Here is a 25,224-nt window from a genome sequence, read left to right as displayed (position 1 = left end):
AACCTACCCTATTTCCATGAGCATTCACTATGTTAGGCATCCTTTCACCATCCATCTTCTTGACAAAAACCGAAACGAAGACGTCATTAAGCACCTCTGCCATTTCCAAGTTTCCTGTTGTTGTTTCTCCCTTTCCACTGAGCAGTGGGCCTACCCTGTCCTTGGTCATCCTCTTGCTTATAATATAATTGTACAATGTCTTCTTGTTACCCTTTATGTCTCTAGCTAGATTTAGCTCATTTTGTGCCTTTGCCTTTCTAATACTGCCCTTGCATACTTATGTTGTTTTATTATATTCATCCTTTGTAATTTGACCTAGTTTCCACTTTTTATGACTCAGCATTCAAACCAATGACTTGTGGATAACTGTGTTGGTCCTATAAGCCCAAACTGTGGTTGGTCCTAGAAAGACATATGACCGCCACCTTCTACTGAATCTAGGATTTTTCCATGTGAGTAGGTAGTATGGAACAAAGGATTCCCACCCTGGGGGAAAATCTATTCAAGCAATGGAAAGCAATCAGCCTTTGTCTTCAGCTAGCCTTTTGAAACTGCCTGGACAACCCTAAGAGAAGCATCCAATTATGCTGAAAACTGAGGCTGTGTCTAAACTACACCTCTCTGTCGACAGAGAGATGTAGATTAGGCACGTCGAAATTGCTAATGAGGTAGGGATTTAAATATCCCACACTCCATTAGCATAAACGTGGCTGCCGTATAAAAAAAAAGCGGTGGCCATGTTTATGCTAATGAAGCGTGGGATATTTAAATCCCTGTCTCATTAGCAATTTTGACATGCCTAATCTACATCTCTCTGTAACTGAGAGCAAACCTTTTCCTTAGGCTTCCTAATCCACAATTTGCTAACAATCTAAAGTCATGATTTTATTGTTGCATACAAAACAGTAAATACAGGCAGTCCCCGACTTACGTGGATCCGATTTACGTCAGATCCGCAGTTACGAACGGGGCTGCCCCGGAGTACATTGACTGCGGGACCTCGCGGTCCCGCCGCCCGTGTACTCCAGGCGAGAAAATCTGCTCCGCGTCTCCCTGGTCTGCAGACCAGGAAGACGCGGAGCAAAGCCGCTGCCCGAGCCTCCCCCACCCCCCGCGGCTTTGCAAAGCCGCGGGGAAAGCCAGCAGCGGGACAGCCCAGACGCCCCGCGGCTGTCCCGCTGCCGGTGTCCTCAGAGGCTTTGTTCCCCGTCTCCCTGGTCTGCTGGTCTCCAGCAGACCAGGGAGACTGGGAGCAAAGCCACGGAGGACCCAGGCGGCGGGACCGCGGTGCGTCTCGGTCCGCCACCCGCATCTTCCTGGTCTGCTGGGGTGGCGGGGGGTGCAGCTAGTACGCCTCCCCCCCCCCCCAGCAGACTAGGCTTTTCTCTGGACGCCTGTGGCAGAGCAGCTGGGGCGCTGCCGGTTGGTCCTGCAGCGCCGCTCTGGGCGCTACTGGACCAACCCAGCAGCACCCCAGCTGCTCTGGTCCTGATTCAGCCGCTGCTGGTCAGTTTCAGCAGCGGCTGAATCAGGACGCCTGGGGCAGAGCAGATGGGGTGCTGCTGGGTTGGTCCAGTAGCGCCGAGGAGCGGCGCTACTGGAGCAACCCAGCAGCAGCACCCCAGCTGCTCTGCCCCAGGCATCCTGATTTAGCCGCTGCTGAAACTGACCAGCGCTGACTACAGGAAGCCCGAGGCAGAGTTGCTCTGCCTCGGGCTTCCTGGAATCAGCTGCTGATCAGTTTCAGCAGCAGCTGACTTGGGGACGCTTGGGGTTCTTAAGTTGATTCTGTATGTAAGTCAGAACTGGCGGTCAGTTTCAGCAGTGGCTGAATCTGGACGCCAGTTCCGACTTACATACAGATTCAACTTAAGAACAAACCTACAGTCCCTATCTTGTACGTAACCCGGGGACTGCCTGTATATCTCTCAATTACTTGGGTAGTTATCTCAATAATAACTTCTCTGATCTCTCTCACTTTGCAGTGAAAGTAAAATGGCAAATACACTTTCTGTCTTTGGAAATGTGTATTTTTAAGCAACATTAACTGAAAACAATGCAAAACTGATTGTGTCATGCAACTGACACAAAAATAATTCTATGATAAAAATTTTAACCTATATATATGTTGTGAGACAGTGGACATGAGAGAGAGTGTAGATTAAATGCTTCCTGTTATAGAAGGGTACCAAAAGCTGCTACATGAACTTAGGTTGTGATGCATTAATTTTTTGATATCATGCAACAGGAAACATCTAAAATACAAATACATGGCGACAATAATAGAGGGAAAAGAGCATCCAAGTAGCAAAATAATTTAAAAAACACAAAAGGCACAACAATGGTTTTTTTTTAGGAGCATAAAGGCAGTGGTTCAAATTTGGCTGTAGATTTTTTTCATAGTATTAAGGATACCTATGGTAATCCTATTTTTTTAAAGTATTTACATATATTATTTAGCAAACATTTAGAAGGCTATATTTATGTAGGGAAATCTTATATGGGCATGGAGAATAATTATTTTCCTCTAAAACACATGTTGTTAGTACTGTAATAGTTTAAATGTTGCATTTATATCTTACCCATTGAAATAAGTGTAAACTCACCAGATTACTAAATGGCTATCTCTTATTTAGTGATACTAAGGCCCTGAACTTGGAAAAGGATTCATCCCTGTGAACCCTTACGTTAACATAGAGTTACCTTATATATAGGGTAGCGTGTGGATTAATTATTCCATGTATTTTGATGTCTTTAGATGAAAAGTTCTATATAAAAACATAGTTTATTGAACTATCCTTACAAATGAAAAGATACATTTGCAAACAAGGCTTAAGCTGAACCTGCAAAATATACATAAACAGTAACTGCATTCAGAAAACCAACATTCACATGAAAAAATGTGATTGCAAATGAATACATGCACATGCCTATTTGTGCACAAGACCTTCTAGGGCCAGATTCTGCCATTGTTAGTCATGCTTCTTAGTAGGCATTCTCATTTAGTTCAGTTGGACTATTCCTATGAGTAACTGCTCTCCCAGTGTCAGCAAAAGATTCTCAGTTTAGCCTCATAGTCTGCATATGCATACATATTTGCTTTACTACAGTTACCTTGCATCTGTATATCTAAAAAATGGAAAAGAAAAAAAGCAAAGGCCCAATTCTTATCTCACACTTGTGTAACTGAAGAGTAACTTAGGTGAAGTCACAGGTTGAAATCCTTATCCTATTGAAATCAATAGAAGTTTTGTCACCAGAGTAAAATCAGTGCAAGCAAATTATAACCCAAATGAGGACCTAAGGAACCTTAGGTCTTTGTTTTATTTGATTTGCAACTATAAATTTTGACTGAAAATTATTTGTAAGTCAACATTGCAATATTAATAGACCTGGAATGCTACAGTGGTATTTCTTTATGCCCATAGGACAGATTGGCCAAATTCTATTTCTATGGAGGATCTTCCTGCCTTGTCTTGCTTCCCTTGCCCAGTGATGTCTGCAATGATAGATTAGAAAACATTGAAAGTCTCTCCTATATTGATGTATAGATTCATATATTCCAAGGCCAGCAGGGACCTATGTGATCACACAGTCTGGTCTTCTGTATAAGCCACAGGATTTCCCCAAAATAATTCCAGTTGGAACTATTTTGGGCGGTTCTATGGCCTATACTATATAGGAGGTCAGACTAGAGTATCACATCAGTTCCAGCTGACCTTACAATCTATGAATCCACAAATAAACATAAATAAGACTTGAAATATTTTAGAAGAGGTGAGTCAAATTTGAATGGTTTTACTGGGGAAGTGGGAGTCAAAATTACTGGAACTAAATAAAATACTTGAGTCTAAGAAAGTGAACCTCCCAATATTTTTTGACATTTTAACAGCTCGTGAACAATCAAATATTAATGGCCAAAAAACAAATAGCATGTGAATGTGAAGCTCTTGTAGACAATCTGCCAGTGCACAACACAGTGTGAACATGCTTCCTTCTGTGTCACCCAATGATGGTCATCCAAACTGTTTTTCAAGTGACAAATGCAAAATGTAAAACAACATTCCTGTAACCACAAATCCAAATGTGTCCTGTAATTACATTTCTGAAATGTTTATCTTTGATTGTCTTGTGGTTTAGTTACATGTGTTCAAATCCCAGGATGCCACAACCACATCTGATGACTCACTGTCATTATTCTCATTTTTATTTTTTTTCAGTTTAGAAAGAACAATTTAGATGACCAAGCAAGATCTTGTGGGTCAATGGAAAATCTGTGAAAAAAATGTGAACAAAGAAATAAAAAGTATTAAATGGCCTTTGGTAGTGTTTTTATTATTTAAATTGCTACCTTGTATATATTTTATTAATATGTACTTGCCTCTAAAAATTTCTAAAAATAAAATGAACATGAAAACCAATTAGGTGGCAGAAAGAAATATTGGCAGATGATAGGGAGATTAAATGATTAACTAAAAAGAAACGACAAATACTAACTGTATACTGGAAAAATATATATTGCCCTGAGGTTATCGATATCATAAAATGCCTCAAGGAACACATCTGGCTCCTGGTTATGGGCTTGATCCTTCAGAGCGCTAAGCACTAGTGTGAGCATCCTGAACTCTGTCTGCCTGAATTGACTGGGAATCAAGGGCTTTCAATATCTCTTATTACTACAAAGAAAACTCCTGTCCTGGGTGCACTATGAAAGCAATGTTACAGGAGCACAAGAGTAAACCTTAGGGCATCACATATAGTATTATAAAACTTTGAAATAAACATGCCTTACAAAATAACAAAATAAAAAGATAGCATAGATCCCGTACTATAATCAGTCTGATATTTAAATGAAAAGACAAACCCACTCACTTGAACAAGTTGAACCAGGTACAGATCCCACACTGATGTAAATCTAAAGTACCTTTATAGACCCTTGAAGTTACTCTGGATTACGCTAATGTAAAATCAGAGTACAGCCCAGTTATTTTCACAGAATGAAGCAACTTCTATGTTTGCAAGTCTTTTAAGACCGTGTTGACACAGATTTCACCCACTAGTGTAGCTGCACCATTTATATACGTATGGCTTACATGGCTGCGGAGCACTTTGCACTTGTGCTGCTTACACTGTTTTATACGAAACTGGTGTAAATAGTATCTGTGCTTGGTATTTGTGCTACAGCAGCAACAATAGTGCCTGAAATCTCAAAAACAAGGTTTTATTAACATCCTTGTTCTTCAAATATCTCAACATCCATCAACTTTATATCACTGTTAGAAAAAAAGTAGTGTTATACATCACATATTTGAGGATGTCATTGAAAAATGTTAATAAAGGGATTTTGAAAATAGAAGATTCTATTTTTAAATGTTTTGATCAGTTGTATGAGACTAACAAAATAGGAATACTAACTAGAATCACAAACAGAAGCAATATAAAAGCTTAGCATTTTTATAGAATCTACAGTATCTAATATTTCATGTTGGAAATGGGAAATCAAACCTAGAATACTTCACAACTGTAACATTCCTGCTCTTTCACACACAAATTAAGCACACTAAAGGTCATACAAAGTAAAAACAGACAATATTTAGTATATGAAAAAAGAGCTTCCTTTGTAGTAGTAGAAAACACCAACAATGAGTCTTTTCTATGGTGAGAAGTCATGAAAGGCTAAGAAATGAGCATGCTAACACTTTAAAGTTGAACACAAAATACAGCACATGCACTGAACTAGAGATCACTGACTTTATCCGCAGCAAATTTTCAAGCCAAGTAAGTAAATTAGTACAAAGTCATAAAGTTCATCATGAAAGCTTAGCAGTAATCAGTTGTATTTACAAGTAATGTTGTCAAATAAACCACTGTTGACACAGTGTTAACCACAGACTACCATAATTATATCATATGCAATTTTCATTACCCCTTCATGTATGAATACATTTTGCAGCTTTTAGGAAAAACAGTTTTAGGTGGCCATATTTCTGAGTGTCCCAAACATCATACTTGTTCATACAAAACATTTGTGTGTGCAAGCTGGGTAATAAATAACTAGTTGAACTGAACTCCAAGTTTGGAGTCCAAGTTTAGGATATCTAAAAAGTTGGGCATTCAAAAACCATGACAGCGAATTCTGGACTCACAAATGTAGAGGCTACTTTTGAAAATCTAGCCAACGAAGAGCTATTATCCTTTGAGAATTGTTCATGTTTATTGTCACATAAGACATATTAAATTCTGTTATAGTCCTAGCCTTCAGTTCAAATGTACTCACTCCTCTAATAAAAAGATTTTTTCCCCTTAATTGACAACTGTGCAAACTCAGCATGAAATCTGAAAGTCAACAGTACCGCAGTAAGTCGATCTAAGCTATGCAACTGTTTCTCAAGAGGCTGTGACTCAAATTTTTGGCCAGTCAAAGATGAGTTTATGGAATTCACAAACTTTTCAAATTGCCCGGAAACTCCAGAACTATTTCCTGGAGTAAGGAAAGAGCAAAAGACGATAGAAAAAAAGTCATAAGTGCTATGCTCTTTCTCAGCAACTGAGAGCCCCCTAAGGCCTTGCCTATACTAACCTGCACCATTGACCTATTTCAGCTAAGCATATAGTGTAGCTGAAGTTAGCATACTCACTGTGGCATCTTGCATATGGTAAGGTAAGCAGGGACTACTGCTTTCCCGTCGATGCTGGCTACTCATGGTGGAGTACCAGTGTTGACGGGAGCACTCTTGGAGATCAATTTATCATGTCTATAGCAGACATGATAAATCAACGGCTGCTGGATCGATTGCTGCAGTGTCGACCCACCACATAGTGTAGACAAGGACTTATTCTATCAGCTGAGAGAAATGAATTCATAGATCATTCTCAAACATAGGACTACCACATGAAAGTACCTGGCTTATTAGATCACTGGCTTAGATCACTAAGCTGTAAAAATCACTAATAGATGCCTGACTGATCAAATTACTCACAAAAAATAACTGGGCTTCAAATTAAAATTGGTTTTAGCAAAAGCCTGTGTTTTCCCCTTATTTAAAAAAAAATAATTTAAAATATATTTAGAATACGTGTGTGAAAAATAACCCTAATTGTTGTACTATTTTATATCTGTAAGTGAATATATGTGTATATATCTATTTATAGTTATAATTATATTTATATCTGTATCATACTTAATCTTTTGCTCCAGAATGTAAAAATGGATTTATGGGGGAAAGTTTACATTTTCTGTATTGATGACAGCAATTACTTTTTAGTGCATGAACAGTTGTTACTTACATTAACTTCTGTTATAGCAATATCAACGACGCTACCAACAACAATTAAGGCATCAAAAGTGTTCCATGCATCAGTGAAATAGTGCTGTTAGGACAAGCATTCAGCAGAAAGAGAGAAAAAGAAAAAACAGGAACAGAAAAAGAGAAGAAAAGGACAGTGTTATAAGCAAAAACATTCTAAACTTTTCTGATGTTCCAACACACAATCTTTCTATTTGACATAATTGGAAGTGAAAAAGGCTATTTCCCATATCAACATAACGGAGCTATGACTGGCCTGTTTCTAAATTCAAATCTTAGAAATGTTGGATTAAAATCTGTGACTTGTCCAGATGATGGAAATAGTGGGGAGACAGAGTAAGAAGTGGGACTGTGGGAATTAAGCTGAGGTATACTCACATCGGCTTCACTGAGAACGACGTCTACTATGCTGCCAATAACGATGAGGGAGTCAAACGTATTCCAGGCATCACTAAAATAGCCCTGAACAGAGCAGGCAGGGTGCAAACGTTTGTGATTACACATGAAATGTCAAATATTTGCATACTTCTGTTTAGTTTTGCATAAACAGAAATTACTTAAAATAAAACCTGCAGTCTAATGAGAAAACAAAACAAACAATATTGCCAACTGAAGGAAAAGTATATTTATATATATAAACACACACTTATACATATATAGCAAATATATATATATTTGCTATATATTAATCTACTGTCTAATAAACAGAATTCTATATAATGGCTATTTGCCATGTAGGTACTTGTAAGATGTGTGTGTATACACTCACACACACGTGTGTATATGTATGTGTGTATGTGTATACTATAGAATCATAGAATCATAGAATACTAGGACTGGAAAGGACCTCGAGAGGTCATCGAGTCCAGTCCCCTGTTCTCATGGCAGGACCAAATACTGTCTAGATCATCCCTGATAGACATTTCTCTAACCTATTCTTAAATATCTCTAGAGATGGGGATTCCACAACCTCCCTGGGCAATTTGTTCCAGTGTTTGACTACCCTGACAGTTAGGAACTTTCTCCTAATGTCCAACCTAAATCTCCCTTGCTGCAGTTTAAGCCCATTGCTTCTTGTTCTATCCTCAGAGGCCAAGATGAACAAGTTTTTTCCCTCCTCATGACACCCTTTGAGATACCTGAAAACTGCTATCCTGTCCCCCCTCAATCTTCTCTTTTCTAAACTGAACAAACCCAATTCTTTCAGCCTTCCTTCATAGGTCATGTTCTCTAGACCTCTAATCATTCTTGTTGCTCTTCTCTGGACCTTCTCCAATTTCTCCACATCCTTCTTGAAATGCGGTGCCCAGAACTGGACACAATACTCCAACTGAGGCCTAACTAGTGCAGAGTAGAGCGGAAGAATGACTTCTTGTGTTTTGCTCACAACACACCTGTTAATGCATCCCAGAATCATGTTTGCTTTTTTTGCAACAACATCACACTGCTGACTCATATTCAGCTTGTGATCCACTATAACCCCTAGATCCCTTTCTGCCGTACTCCTTCCTAGACAATCACTTTCCATTCTGTATGTGTGAAACTGATTGTTCCTTCTTAAGTGGAGCACTTTGCATTTGTCTTTATTAAACTTCATCCTGTTTATCTCAGACCATTTCTCCAATTTGTTCAGATCATTTTGAATTATGACCCTATCCTCCAGAGCAGTCGCAACCCCTCCCAGCTTGGTATCATCTGCAAACTTAATAAACGTACTTTCTATGCCAATATCTAAATCGTTGATGAAGTTATTGAAGAGAGCCGGTCCCAAAACAGACCCCTGCGGAACCACACTTGTTATACCTTTCCAGCAGGATTGTGAACCATTAACAACTACTCTCTGAGTACGGTTATCCAGCTAGTTATGACCCACCTTATAGTTGAATTTGCCCCATCTAAGTTGAATTTGCCTAGTTTATTGATAAGAATATCATGCGAGACCGTATCAAACTCCTTACTAAAGTCTAGGTATACCACATCCATTGCTTCTCCCTTATCCACAAGACTCGTTATCATATCAAAGAAAGCTATCAGATTGGTTTGACACGATTTGTTCTTTACAAATGCATGCTGTCTTTGTAAATATTTTTGGCATACATATATATATATATGTGTGTGTGTGTGTATACACACATCTTACAAGTACCTAGGTGGCAAATAGCCATTATATAGAACTCTGTAGAGTAGAGTTGTAACTTAGTGAAAAGAGTTAGGGCTTAGTAACTCAAATATCTATGTAGCAGCTGGGAGGCATAGTTCCCAGCTTGGATAGACATACACATGCTAGCTCTCTTTGAGCTACCATGCAAAAAAAATAGCAATATGGCCTTGGTGATATAGGTGGCAGCTCAGGCTACAGCACAATCCTTGCTGATTTTTTGGGTACATACTTGGCAGCTCGTCTGAGCCACCTCCCATGACTCTTCCCATGCCTGTTAGTGCACTAACTCAAGCACAGCCAAACTTTCCAGATGCTCTGTTGGCCTATCCAAAATGGATTAGCGTTTGGGGTTTGATCCTGCACTACTGAAATCAATGAGTTTATTTTTTATTTCAATAGGAACAGGAGCAGATCCTTAACCATGCAGCTTGGGCACTACACTGCAAAAAGAGGTAGATTTATATCAATCATTTACTTCTACTTCCTCAGACCCCTTCTGACTGTAAATACACCCCATTAATATAGTCTCTAGCCTATATATATTTTATTGATAGACCAAATGGCCATAACATAGTAGGAATGATTTAGGGACTAATTCATCACTGCCCCATGGGTCCTTCACAACGGGCTGGATGTCACAAAGAAGGATTTAACAGAAATGTTGTAGAGGCATTTTTCTTAGTTACACTGAGATTAAATCCGGACACTAAGAACAAATCCAGATGCATGAATGTGTCAGATCTGACTCTATGGCAAATACAGATGTATAGGTTTTCTCTGACAACTATATTTGCATCTTATCTGGTTACTGAAGAAATAAAGATGCACTGTTGCAATTTCCTCAGACTTCAATATAAAAAACCTATGGGATGACTGTTTTACCAGCTAATCTCTGCTAATGAATCTAGAGTGGACCCCACATACACTTTGGGAGAAAACTTAAATCTATCTGGATCTCCTACTGATGGCAACAACCTAGAATCACTGGAAAATCAAAATATTAGGAAAACATCTAATTTGCTTCCATAGTTAATCGTGCCTTTATAAAAAAAAGCATTAGCTTATAGTTCAGAGCAATTTAAAAAAAATACCAAAATTGATAAACAATCAAGCATGCTAATCTAAAACTGATGTCGATAGTATACACTTTTCTTATTAGCACACCATTTACTGTAAAGATTAAAAAAACAAAATCAGTAAAATAGAAAAATTATATAATATAAAAAATACGTATAATTTGTTTCTCAAGATTTGGCACTTTCTGGAGGATAGATATTTTTGATAAACTTACACAGTTGAAAAATTTTCACTCTGAAACGTGAAATCAAAAATCTATTTTTATGTGGAAATTCACTCTTGAGATTTTTGAAGGAGTTCTCTGTGAAGGAGAGAGCTCTGTATAATGGATTAGAAAGGGCAAGGAGCATATGGCTGAAAGTCACAATAGCCTGAGTTCTATTTCCATATCTGCTACTGTCTGACCTTATCAATGACCTGCACTTACACAACTCTTTACAGATAGTATTTTTAACTATCAATCACCTGCGGAAGAACATAAGTAACATTACTATTTCATATTGCAAGTGGGGGAAGGGCATCACTCTAGTCACTGTTACTGTCTCTTTGTGTTGTATTAACTGGCTACCTGTGGTTGGCCATCAATTCCAAGACAAGATAACTGTTGTATTTAGCATCCCAAACACATCCAGTTATGAAACCACCTGCTCAATCAATCCATCTTCCCTGAGGTTCACTCTTGCCCAACCTACCTCCATGAACAAGTCTTTCCTAAAATTTACGTTAGATATCATGGGAAACCACCTTGATCATACTGAGTCAGATCTATACCAGCACGTATGTCCACAGAACTTTTGCCCCTCAGCACATGTGAAACAAACACACCCCTGAGCAAAATAAATTTTGCTGGCATCAGTGCTCGTGTGTATAGTGCTTTGTTGTCGGCAAGAGATGCTCTCCTATTGACATGGCTCCTGCTGCTACTGCTAGTTTTATTACATCAATACAAGAGATCTTCCCTGTCAGCACAATAAAGCTACACAAGCACTCTTACAGCAGCACAGCTGTATCAGAACTGCGGTGCCACTGTAATCTCGTAAGTGCACTTGTGGCCACGGAAGCTGTTCTAATGATATTATTGTCATTTTATTTTCCTCATTTCTCCTATTTATTTTTAAATAAATATCTTCATTGATTTTTAAACAATGACGAAAAATTATATATAAAAAGAACTAGGGTATGTCTACACTACAGCGCTAGTTCGAACTAACTTAGTTCGAATTAGTTAATTCGAACTAAGCTAATTCGAACTAACGCGTCTAGAACTAAAAACTAGTTCGAATTAGCGTTTTGCTAATTCGAACTAGCAAGTCCACATTGAGTGGACTCTGAACAGGGCTTAAGGATGGCCGGAAGCAGGGCATCAGAGGAGGACTTAAGAGCGTGGAGATGCTGTCTCAGGCTAGCCGAGGGCTGCGCTTAAAGGGTCCCAACCCCCACCCCGGACAGACAGTTCTAAGGGGTGCCCCACTTGCAAAGCAGTCCTGGCTTGGATTGCCCAGAGTACCCACACTGGGCACATCACACCACTCGGCCATCAGCCCGTTGCACTTGCCGCAGGCTGCCATCTGGGGAGAGGGGACAATCGGGGGCTGCAGGAGAGCTTCCACCCCCAGAAGCCCGCAGAGCCAGCCCAGTCCTCCCCATCGGGGGCCGTACCCCATTCCTCTCTCACCTCCTTCCACTTACCCTTCCCTAGCCCCCCTTCTTATTGATGTACAAAATAAAGATAATGTTTCTTCCAACATTGACTCTGTCTTTATTGAATAAAACTGGGGGAGACTGGGAAAAGGAGGTGGGAGAGGGGAAGAGAAAGTCTTGGAGAGGGAGGGCAACTAACATGATCAGGGTTTGGGAACAGGTCCCAGATGAAGAGAGGCTACAGAGACTGGGACTGTTCAGCTTAGAAAAGAGGAGATGGAGCGGGGACAGGATAGAGGTCTCTAAAAGCATGAGTGGGGTGGAGAGGGTGCATACAGAAAAGTTCTTCATGAGTTCCCATAAAGAAGGACTAGAGGACACCAAAGGAAAGGAATGGGTAGCAGGCTTCAAACTAGTAAGAGAAAGTTGTTCTTCACAAAGCAAAGAGTCAACCTGTGGAACTCCTTGCTGCAGGAGACTGTGAAGGCTACAACTAGAACAGAGTTTAAAGAGAAGTGAGATCAAGCCATGGAGGTTGGGTCCATGGAGTAGTCTTAGTCAGGGGGTAGGAGTGGTGTCCCTGCCCAAAGTTTGTGAAAGGCTGGAGAGGGATGGCACGAGACAAATGGCCCAAGAGTCACTGTCTTCGCTCCATCCCCTCCAGGGTCCCTAGGGTTGGCCGCTGTCAGCAGACAGGCTACTGGGCTAGATGGACCTTTGGTCTGACCCAGGACGGCCATTGTAAGCTCAGGGCTCAGGGTCGGGGGTCTCAGTGGACCCCCTTGATTTTCATGCACACCTACCCCTGGGTGGCCAGGCTGGCAGCTCTCCTGCCCTAGATGGCCACTTTCCTGTGCCTAGTGCGGAGATCGTGGACGAGGTCCACGTCCGCACTAGCCCAGGAAGGTGCCAGCCTCTTGCGGTCCAGGGCAAGCTCCCAGGAGCCGCCAGCCTGGTCCCGGGAAGAGGGGGTGGGCTGGGGGACATCGGGTGGGTGGCTCTGTGCCGTGCCAGGTGCAGGGTCTGCTGGCTGGGTGCTGGCAGGCTTGCACCTGGCACCATAGCCAGCCCGTGCCCCTTTAAGGGGTCCGGGCCGGGAGGGGGGCATAGAGTTTCCCTGGTGTTGGCCAGATGGCCACCAGGGAAACCTGGGGAGGGCTAGCCTTCCACTAGTTCGAATTTAAATCGAACTAGCTAGTTCGAACTAGGCTTAATCCTCGTAAAATGAGGTTTTCCTAGTTCAAACTAAGCGCTCCACTAGTTCGATTCAAATTCGAACTAGCGGAGCGCTAGTGTAGCGGCTATGAATGTTAGTTCGAACTAATGTTAGTTCGAACTAACATTGTAGTGTAGACATACCCCTAGAGACAAGCAACAGTCAGATGCTCTACAAAATCAAACTTCTGATGCATTATGCCATCTACCCCTACTACACCTTCCTAAAAAGTAGGACTTATTTTACTAGATATTGCTACAATATAAGTTACATGCAGGGCTGACGAGTGTTTGTTGGGCCCTACGGGGAGCCAGCATCCCACTTCCCCTAAAAGGGGTGGGATTTCAAGTGGAAGGGTGGGGCTAGGGGCTAACCTTCCCCAGTCAGCCCTTCACTGCTGGGGCCACAGGGTGCACATTGCCAGGGGCTCCTGCAGAGATTTAAATGGCTTAAGGCTCTGGCTACTACCTATCCCAAGGCAGCAGAGACTGGAAGTCCTAGGCCCTTTTAAATCACTGGGCCCTGGGGCAGCTGCGCCCTTTGCCTTCGCTTGACCATCGCCCTGACCACATAAATAACATATTCACATTGATTCCCTTAAGACATGTTTATTATATCAAATCTTTTCCATCAGTATAGACAAATATTGTTCAAAGTAATATGTAAAGCAAAAGAAAACAAAACCAAAAAGATAAAGATGATTTTGAAGAAGGATGAAATGTATAAATGGACAAGTCACAGCAAATAAACATTAACACACAAATTAGTAGTTTTTCACCACTGCAATCACTCAGGACCAATTCACTTACTAGCCATCTTTCCTTTTTTCTTACACAAATCTGATGTAAAGCAGCATGGAAAATCATTACAAATTCAAGTATTGGTTGGTTTTCATGTACTGATGTATTACTATAGATTTCATAGAAATATTTTCTTTTATAATGTGCTGGACACACTAGACAAGATGAGTTTGGCACTTGTGAAGAATAATTTGGTTTAATCAAGTCTCCCCTTTAAACTGACATTGCACATTTTTATTCAGCAAATGCTGCAAAGTAAAAAACAAACCCCGGGGAGTACCTAGGTTACAGAATTAAATACAAAATACATGTTCTTTTTTATTTAATATCTACATATTTGAGTAGTTACAATGCACAATTGAAACCTTAAGGCTCAATTCTACCTGTGCCCTCAGGGTATGTCCACACTCCAGTTAAAAGTCCATGGTTGGCATGTGCCAGCTGACTCAGGTTTGGGCTAAGGGGCTATTTAATCGTGGTGTAGAGGCTGGAGCTGGAGCTTGAGCCTAGTCTGTAGGACTCAGCAAGGTGGAAGAGTCCTGGAGCTTGGGCTACAGCTTGACCCTGAATGTTTACACCACAGTTAAACAGACCCTTATCCTGAGCCCCATGGAGCCCAAGTCCAGGTCAGCTGCAGACGCTTAACTTAGTGTAGGCATACCCACAATTTTCAAATCAATGAAAGCGCAGGATATTTAGCTCTTTGTTGCCAGATCTAGTCCTTAATATCTGGCACTTATTGAAGATTTTCTATATTTCAGAATTGAAAGACAGTCTGCTATACCTTGATTTTATATGCCACAATGCTATACCCAGAATATCAATGTATTGTAATTGCCATTAGGTTAGAATGGGCCTGCAAACAGGTGACCATATTTTACAGTATCTGACTCACTGAAGGGACACTGTCAAATAGTTTAGGCAGAACATTTAAGTAGTTCACTTGCTTATGTGGCTTTATTTACACTGCAGTAATGGAGTGTCTAGCTGATGCCCCTGAAAACTTATAAGGTAGAACTAGGGCATGGATCCTCAAAGTTATTTAGGGACCTAACTTCCACTGAACTCAAAGGGAATTACTTTGAGACTCTGGGGCTAAATAAACAGACCTGTCAATTCCCCTGAATCAAGTCAAATAACCCAGTGACAACATAAAAGAAATCAACCTCCACACAGCAATCCCAAACCAAAATGTAGGCTTGGTTTAAAATTTACCTTTATTGACTCTAATACTAATAAAGATGATCCTGCCATTTTAAAAATATCTTTTTCTATTTAGATTTATAAATGGCATTGACTCCTTTCCTAGCCTGACTATATTCAAAGTCTAGAAAGTTGGGAGTGGTAGTAAAAAATTGAAGACATAATGGAATATATGGACCCTATGAAAGATGTGGGGGGCAAGTGTGCCCCTTATCATAGAATCATAGAATAATAGGACTGGAAGGGACCTCAAGAGGTCATCGAGTCCAGCCCCCCGCCCTCAAGGCAGGACCAACCTCCGTCTACACCATCCCTGACAGATGTCTATCTAACCTGTTCTTAAATATCTCCAGAGAGGGAGATTCCACCACCTCCCTTGGCAATTTATTCCAATATTTGACCACCCTGACAGTTAGGAATTTTTTCCTAATGTCCAATCTAAACCTCCCCTGCTGCACTTTAAGCCCATTACTCCTTGTCCTGTCCTCAGAAACCAAGAGGAACAAATTTTCTCCTTCCTTCTTGTGACACCCTTTTAGATATTTGAAAACCGCTATCATGTCCCCCCTTAATCTTCTTTTTTCCAAACTAAACAAGCCCAGTTCATGAAGCCTGGCTTCATAGGTCATGTTCTCTAAACCTTTAATCATTCTTGTCGCTCTTCTCTGTACCCTTTCCAATTTCTCCACATCTTTCTTGAAATGTGGCGCCCAGAACTGGACACAGTACTCCAGCTGAGGCCCTGCCCCTGTGCCCCTGGCTCCAGCCCCCAGATATTGAAACATATAGACCCATGGTGACAATGTACCATCAAGAGCTCTTCTTCTGGGGAGAGGCAAAGTCTCTCATAATTAGATTCAAAACAGCACAAGTCTTGCAGATCAATATCAACACCTTGAATAACATCCAGACCTGAACAGGAAGTTCAGGAAGTCTGCAGAGCACTGATGTTATATAGGCTGCTACCATAAGGCCACTGCATTTTGCACTAGCTGAAACTTCTGACTTGTCTTCAGGGATAGTACCATATACCACCTTTTATAGTAATCTCAGTCCTGATACCACAAAAGAATGGTAAAGTGTGCAACAGACTCAACCTTCATGCTAAACACAGATGGTAATAGGCACTTTTGGCTACTAAAACGATCTGAGACTTCAGTAACCAATCAGCATACAGAATAGTGCCAAGACAGGGAATCAGCATAATGATGTTCTTGCAAACTACACAGCTTCCCTATCTCTCTTGTGGCCTCAGATAATATTCATGTCAATGTGGTGAAGCAACTAGTAGTTGAATAAGACTAGGGCTATAACCATTAAAATAAATAAATGTACATATTGAACAGGGAAATTTTAAACAGAACCCTATAGAATCTTGTAAGAGAAAGCCCTGTTTGTGTATAAATAATCAGTTACTGAAACCCTAACACTTTGGGTTTAAATACCAGGTTTTGGTTACACAAGAAAAAGTCAGGAGCCTAATTCATGACCAGACTAGTGATGTTTTTAGCTACATAAACTTGAACTGAAAATATACATTTTTAAGAAAAACATTCCCCAGCAGGAAATGTAACATGACACTGACACATACTGGACCCAGTTGAGGTAGATCAGTAAAACTAGACTGGCCAGTTTCACTTTCCGTTTATAGTCAGTTGGTCCAAATTCTGCTCCTGTTTATGCTGGTGTAAACCTATCAGAATAAATAACTAATTTCATTGTACTACTTTATTTTCCTGGTTCCCATTCACTATCGAAGGTGGAATGTAAGAAGAGAACAAACCATAGATGATGACAATTGAGTTAGATTTTTCTAATTTATTTCCACTTAACTCATTTTAAAGTGTTATTAGAATAAGCAGGAATTAATTTTCAAGAACGTATGGGCTAACATTTTCAAAAGCAGTAACTAGAATTTTGGATCCCTAAAATTTTGCGTGATCAACTTTTGGCATTGGGTCTGATATTCAAACGTTAAGGTAAAATTCAGTTCGTGGAAAATTTTCAGTATGTTTGAAAACAAGACCCAAAATGTCTCACGTGAGGCATCCAGAACATGGAAGCATCCAAAATTAGGTCCCACACTAACACAGAGATGCCTGAAGGTAGATCTTGAATTCCACATGGAGTCCCACTAAGCCCAAGGAGGCTCCATGTGGGCTCAGGGTATATCTGCATGTATCTTCTTGGAGGTTCAGGCAAGGGTACTGGAACAATTTGTATAGTGACTGTCCAGAGAGCTTTTGAACCAAATTGCAAACTGTGTATGATGGAAAGCACTTCAAGTCAAAGAGTGTCACAGCACACACAGCACCACTAGTTTTAGCACCTACTGGCTCATGACCTTAATGACTCCTTTCAAAAATCTGGCCATAACATTACTTTGACAGTGTCCCTTTAAGGCCAGGAACCTAAAATGTATACTATGGACCAAATCTACAAAGACTTTTAAATATGAGTAACCCCAGTAAAAGCAGAATACTTGTGTGCATATTTGCAGAATCAAGCACTATATCTCTATTTTATACAAAAAAATCATACGGAGTTCTTTACAGTAGAGTAGACTTTAATGTTTTAAGCTTATGAATATGTTTTAAATAATCACTTAAGGCTATGTCTACACAGCAGCGTTATTTTGGAATAACTGATGTTATTCCAAAATAACAAAGTGTGTGTTTACCTGCAAGCCATTATTTTGAAATAATGGTGAGCTGAAAGACTTCTTACTCTGATTCCTGTAACCCTCATTTTATGAGGAGTAAGAGTAGTTGAAGGAACAACTTCGACTTCCTGCTGTGTAGATAGCACCAAAAAACAAATTAGGCTATTTCGACTTAAGCTACGCAATTGATGTAGCTCAAGTGGCATAGTTTAATTCAACTTTGGCCTGCTGTGTAGACGTGCCCTTATACAATTTCGTAGCAATATACATTGTGTTTGGTAATGCCTGTAACAGGAAATTATTTGTCTGGGTTAGAAAGTGACCTTTCTATGACTTCTAAAACATTTCAGATCTCAGCAATTACTCAAGTAATTTTTTTCATAGCCACCTACATCTCATTTCCTGTAGATGCATATATATATATATATACATATATATATACACAGACACACTATCAGATAAACATTTCTATGAAGATTTCACAGATATTTTACCATGAAAAATACGTCGGTTCTTTTCTTATTTCAATAATATATAACTAATGGAAAATTAATGTTATGTGTAATTGATCTAGTGATAACCTACCAAAATCCTGTCTAATCACTTACCTTGGGTTTGAATGCAATGAGTTTCAAAACCATTTCAACAGTGAACACGCCCGTGAAAACCATATTCAGAATGTCCATTGCATCATTAAACAGCTTAGACTGTCCGTAGTGCTGTGAATTAAAACATGGCACTTTTTTAAAGTAAAAAATTAAAGAATATTAATTGAATGTAGGCTGATTTAGGATTGTCATTAATAAAGCCCATTAGAGTGTAGGCCCATTAATAGCTCTGTAAAAGATTGTTTGGTGCATGAATGGACATTAGATACAAAATAATGATTCCTGTTTAAAAAGGATTCATCTTCAACTACCTCTAGCTTAGATATTGGGTGGAACAGATTGCTCACCCCTTTCTGTATATGGACTACATCATGAAGGGTGGAGTATGATTCAGGCATAATCTGCCAAATTCTCCTCTTGGGATAATGCACCTCCACACTGTCTCCTACTGAGTTTTTTAATGGTACTAGAGTTCTTAGTTAGGGCACATCTAAACTACATTCCTCTTTCAAAAGAGGAATGTAAATGAAGCAAATCGAAAGTGCAAATGAAGCACGGATTTAAATATCCCATGCTTCATTTGCATATTCATATCCGAGTGCTTTGTCGAAAAAGGGCATTTCGAAGTGAAAGCTCAATCTAGATGGAGTTCTTTAAAAAAAAAAGAACCCTTTTTTGAAAGAACCTGTACTCCTTTTTTCAGGAGTACGGGTTCTTTCGAAAAAGGGTTGTTGTTTTTTTAAAGAACCCTGTCTAGACTGCGCTTTCACTTTCAAAATACCCTTTTTTGAAAAAGCACTCGGACGCAAATATGCAAAGGAAGTGTGGGATATTTAAATCCATGCTTCATCTGCACTTTCGATTTGCTTCATTTACATTCCTTTCAAAAGAGGAATGTAGTCTAGACATAGCTTTGTTAGTACCAGAGTGCCCCTGGTGTTTAAAACAGACATGTTCACATGTTTATAACATGCAGTTTTTAGGCTGAAATGTTTTTGTTAATACAATGCACATCATTATAAATACAGAAATGTTACAAATCTTAAAAGACTGTTCTAACCATAACCTTAGAAAGCATATCAATAACTGGGGGGGTAGCTAAGTTAGTCTGTTACAGAAAAAAGCAACAAATGGTCTGGTATCACTTTATAGACTAACAAAACATGTAGAATCATGAGCTTTTGTGGGCACAGCCCACTTCTTCAGATGACTGGAGTTCGGGATGTGTACACCCGAAATAAATAGGAGAGGGGAAGGGGAGGGTGGAGGGAAGAAAAAGGAAGGGGGAAAGGATGACAGAGCATCAGTAAGTAGCTGAAGATTGGCTAGTTAAACCAAAGCAGATAAAGATAGACTCCCATGTCAGGAAGGATACAACACAGAGAGCTGTTTGCACCTTCAATGGTTGTTAAATTGGTAGTGCCCCAACCAACTTTCATCACGACTGAGTCCATTAGCATGTAAATTGAATTTGCAGATAAATTCTAATTCCAATGCTTCCCTGTGGATCTGGTTTGTAGAACTGGTTTGTGATAGGTCAGCTACTTGGAGATCTTTCAAAGTGTGATTTGGAAGGTTGAAGTGCTCTCCCAATAGGTTTTTGTAGTGGGGCACTGGTGGCAGTACAGATAGGGGTTTATTTCAGAATCATCCTTCTCTGCCGCATGTAGATGCAGGCAGTTATTTCGGGCTAGTCAATTTCCAAAATGGCGACCGGCCAGGAACATGCTAATGAAGCGCGGGATATTTAAATTCAGCGCTTCATTTGCAATTTCGGTCACCCTCATTAGCCTCCCTAGTTTGAACTAGGGGGCTAGTGTAGACGTACTCTAACTGAAAAGACCTTTATGAACATCATCCAGGCAGAAGGAAAAAAACTTACATGATTTAAAAACAGAATTAAAAACCAGTGCAGGAAACACCTTAAAAGCTGATTTATCTTGACATGGAGTTTTAAAAAAAGTTACTTCATAAAAAACAGCATGTTGGCAGTGTCTTTTTAAGACCTATCAAGCACCATGTCTGCTATACTCTCCTGAGACTCAAATAATCAAAGAATCCATACAAGAAATTAACAGCTTGTTTTATTCCTACCTGCATGGCCAAGCAAAGAGTGTTCAGCATGATGAGGACAAACATGATGTACTCAAACCCAGTGGAGTTCACCATATACCAGAACTTGTACTGGTAAGGGTTTTTTGGAATGTATCTACGCAGAGGACGTGCCTTCAAGGCATATTCTACACACTGACGCTGTAAAGCAGAGACACCAAGAATTTCAGTTTAGGCTTCAAAATGAGAAGTTATGAAAATCTTTCACTTAATGTATGAGTATTTGTATTATAAATCCATACATTTTCCTTAGCAAGTAAATATGATTTATTGTGCGTGCAAACAGTTCTAAAATACAAAGAGCCCTAAGAAACAGGCAGTATATATTTTTTATGGAATATTTACCATTAAGCACATTAATCTGGCAGTTTACCAGGCCCTGCTGCTTCTTTAAATTTGGAGTAAGTAATATACACCAATTAGCACAGCTGTATAAGACAAAACAAAATAATGCAAAGGGAAATCCTAAAATTTTCAGCATTTATACAGCAATTTCAATCTTCAGAGTGCTAAGCAAATATTAATTGATCCTAATTAAATTTTCTTATTTAATTTTCATTAATGCTAACAAACATGATTATAACCTATGCCTTATTTACACTGGGTTTTCCATCACCTATGCAGTTGTACCACTGTCAAACCCATAGGCTATGTCTACACTGGCATGATTTTCCGGAAATGCTTTTAACGGAAAAGTTTTCCGTTAAAAGCATTTTCGGAAAAGTGTGTCTAGATTGGCAGGACGCTTTTCCGGAAAAGCACTTTTTCCGGAAAAGCGTCCGTGGCCAATCTAAACGTGCTTTTCCGCAAAAAAGCCCCGATCGTCATTTTCGCGATCGGGGCTTTTTTGCGGAAAACACTACTGTGCTGTCTACACTGGCCCTTTTCCGGAACAGTTTTCCGGGAGAAAACTTTTGCCCGAACAGGAGCAGCATAGTTTTTCCGGAAAAACACGTTTACATTAGATCATCAGTGCTCTTCCGGAAATTCAAGCAGCCAGTGTAGACAGCTGGCAAGCTTTTCTGGAAAAGCGGCTGATTTTCCGGAATAACTTGCCAGTGTAGACACAGCCATAGTTGTATCTAACAAAAGCGCTGTTTGACAAAAAGGATAAAGATATAATAGTAAATTCATGCTGTACAGATGTACACTATGTCCACTCAAGGGACACCTCTTCCCCCTGTAGCACTGGAATGGAATTTTGCAACTAGTAAGTCAGTTGTAATAAACGTATGTTATAGCAAAATGATTGGATGAAACTTAAATACATGATGTAGGCCTCACACAGGGCTAGGCAGCTTTGTTATCTTAGCTCCAGCTCTGTTTAATGTTAGCATGTTGAAGTGAAGGGATGGAATATTGTACTACATAGTGATGGTAGTGTTAGGTAAGGCCTTGTAGCAGATAGAAAGAAGTTTAATGTTGAAAGATTTTGTAACTTTATTAAAGTGACTTAGAAGTACCCCTTTGTTCCATGCTGAAATTGTGTAAATGTATTGTTTGTGTGAATGAGAGAGAGAATGTTTTAGGAGAGATAAGTGTGAAGGCCACTGCATGCTCAAATGGTCAGAGGAGGGGTCGGAGACTCAGAAGCACCAAATAATCAAAGCACACTGAAGATGCAGACTACCTGGGCACACAGACGAACCCTGAAGCTAGAGCAAGTTCCCCTTGTAACGGAACCAGTCACAACTTTCGCCGGAAAGACAACACCCCTGAGGGGTCGTCAGCACACTGATATCAGATGACTGTGAGAATAACTTCTTCCCAATGAGCACATGTTGTAGGAAGATTGATTGTGATGCTGAATGACTAATTATGGCCTGACAAGGCAAAATGCATGGACTTGGACGGAAGGAAAATCCTATAAAAGATGAGGTGTCTTGTATGGTTCTTCAGATTCTGTCCTGCTAAGATCAAGACCAGGAGAGACATCAGTCCGGACAGACATGAACCCGGCTTCTACCTCACATCTGACCTTTCTGGCCAATAGGGTGGGCCAAGCAACAGACTGGTAACTATTCCATCAGCAGGATGTGTGTGCATGTGTGTGTGTGTGTGTGTGTGTGTGTGTGTGTAAATGTATATGCTACTTTGTTATATTATCAATAAATGTGGCATGTTTCCTTATCCCCCTGAAAAAGATCCTGTGTGCTTCTTTTAAGCATAAAACACCCCCAAGGCCCGCCTTTTACTCTGCCTCTTTTTCTCCCCACCATCACTTGCTGCTCTCTTCACCATCCTCACCTCACTAGCTGATCAGGACTCTAGGGTGGGACAGGATGGGTGAGGGAGAACCACACTCTGGCACAGGGGGCAACTGGGGCGAAAACACCCAGGATGGGGCACACGGGAGACTGAGAAGGGAGTTTGGACAGTGAGTCCTGCCACCAGCCCTGATGCCCCTGTGAAATGCTGCACAGTTCAGGATCCTTTTCCCAGGGCATTGGCATATCTGTCTACTGGCGCTGTGCACTTACTGAATACTCCTCCAGATCCTGCAGCAGCTGGTCTTCCCAGTTTCTGCTCTCCCAACAGTGGAATGGAAGCCAATTGCAGGTAACTGGGCATTTGGTACCTGGCGAATAAGTCCCCTTTTTGGACTTTCTGGTCAAAACCCAGACACCTGGCAACTCTGACACTATGGTTTGAATTTTTAGTTCAGACCAAGCCTTAAAACTGACCAGATTTTTAACTGAGTGTTTAGTATACCTAATTCATAGAGCATAATACATCAGTAATGCTATCCACTGAAGCAGGTATATCCCTGCTAAAATAAAGATGTTACAATGGAATATGAGTACAGTTCTTCAAGGAACATTATTACTGTCCAAAAATTGCTGCTGCATTCTCCAGTCAAACAGCTAAGCTCATGAAAGACCTTTTTTTTCTGCATGTGCAAATGACTATCTCCCTCACAAACATGAAATCATAAAATCATAAAATCTAGAACTGGAATCTTGAGAAGTCATCAAATCCAGTCCCCTGACCTCATGGCAGAACCAAGCACCATCTAGATCATCCCCTGACACGTATTTGTCTAACCTGCTCTTAAAAATTTCCAATGATGGAGATTCCACAACATCTTTAGGCAATTTATTCTGGTGTTTAATCACTTTGACAGTTTTCCTAATGAACGAAGGTAGAACAAACCCTTCGGTTTAACCTGATTTTTGTCCATCTCACAGTTCTTGTATTCTTGTTCTCCCTGTTCTTGGAATGGCTATTCTAGAATATTATATGTACATGCTGCAGTTCATATTTCTGCTCCCTGTTTCAAGATCTCTCTCTGTCTATCCTTAAGCATGTTTGAAACTGTACTCTGTTCCTTCCTATGTCACTAGCAAATTACTCTATCCCAAAGAAAGAAAGAACCCAAATGTTAGGCCCTACCCAAAAACGTATTATCTGATGACCTTAACTGTTAGAACCAGTTTTTACTAGAAAGCCTTTATTTGTATAGTAATAGAAATGTAGCCGTGTTAGTCTGGTGTAGCTGAAGCAAAATGCAGGACTATGTAGCACTTTAAAGACTAACAAGATGGTTTATTAGATGATGAGCTTTCGTGGGCCAGACCCACTTCCTCAGATCAAATAGTGGAAGAAAATAGTCACAACCATATATACCAAAGGATACAATTTAAAAAAATGAACACATATGAAACGGACAAATCAAATTTCAGAACAGAAGAAGGAGGGAGGGGTGGGGAGGTGAATGTCTGTGGGCTGAGACTAAACAAAGGATCTAGTTATCTTACTAGTTATCTTAATATCATTAGCCCACAGACATTCACCTCTCCATCCCCCCTATCCCCCTTCTGTTCCGAAACCCGACCTGTCCTCTTCATATGTGCCCATCCCCTTAAATTGTATCCTTTGGTACACACAGCTGCGACCACTCTTCTCCATCACATGATCTGAGGAAGTGGGTCTGGCCCACGAAAGCTCATCATCCAACAAACCATCTTGTTAGTCTTTAAAGTGCTACATTATCTCAGTTATGGCATTCATATTTATTTGTATAGTGCAACTAAGGCTGTTGTCTAGTGACCTCTTCTGAAACCACAGCACAGTGGATGCTGTTTTTCTGTATGATATGAACACAAAAGGGATAATTTCCTAATTGAAAAAGGTATTATTTAATTTAACCTGATTTTTGTCCAGCTCACAGTTCTTATACTCTTGTTCTCCCTGTTCTTGGAATGTAACAATGACGAAACCAACAAATATGTTCATCATAAAGAAGGCAATGATGATGATGTAGATGATGAAGAAGATGGAAATCTCCACTCTGTAGTTGTACACAGGACCTATATTCTCTCCATTTGAGTCTATGGCTTTGTACAGCAGCCTGAAAAACAACAAAGAACAATATGTTTTAATTATTGTTAAAATGACAACACTGGACGATTGTATTTTCACTTAGAATCAGCAGAT

General features: G+C 40.1%; 1 protein-coding gene across 1 annotated transcript in view; it reads right to left on the bottom strand.

Annotated features, from left to right (window-relative positions):
- The window catches only part of CACNA1D (calcium voltage-gated channel subunit alpha1 D), a 363,735-nt gene that overhangs the window by 87,907 nt on the left and 250,604 nt on the right, over nt 1–25,224 (bottom strand). Inside the window, exons 27-31 of the mRNA XM_089781190.1 lie at nt 24,937–25,138; nt 20,770–20,928; nt 18,676–18,786; nt 7,686–7,769; nt 7,288–7,371 (exon numbers count right to left, since the gene is read on the bottom strand). Of these exons, the coding sequence (XP_089637316.1) occupies nt 7,288–7,371; nt 7,686–7,769; nt 18,676–18,786; nt 20,770–20,928; nt 24,937–25,138 (640 nt within the window). The remainder of the gene's footprint in view (nt 1–7,287; nt 7,372–7,685; nt 7,770–18,675; nt 18,787–20,769; nt 20,929–24,936; nt 25,139–25,224) is intronic.

Source organism: Pelodiscus sinensis, chromosome 11 (genome assembly GCF_052426305.1).
Source record: "Pelodiscus sinensis isolate ZL-2025 chromosome 11, ASM5242630v1, whole genome shotgun sequence".
NCBI classification, from domain to species: domain Eukaryota; kingdom Metazoa; phylum Chordata; order Testudines; family Trionychidae; genus Pelodiscus; species Pelodiscus sinensis.
The sequence above is the reverse complement of the archived record's forward strand: the minus strand, read 5'-3'. Positions and strand labels throughout refer to the sequence as shown.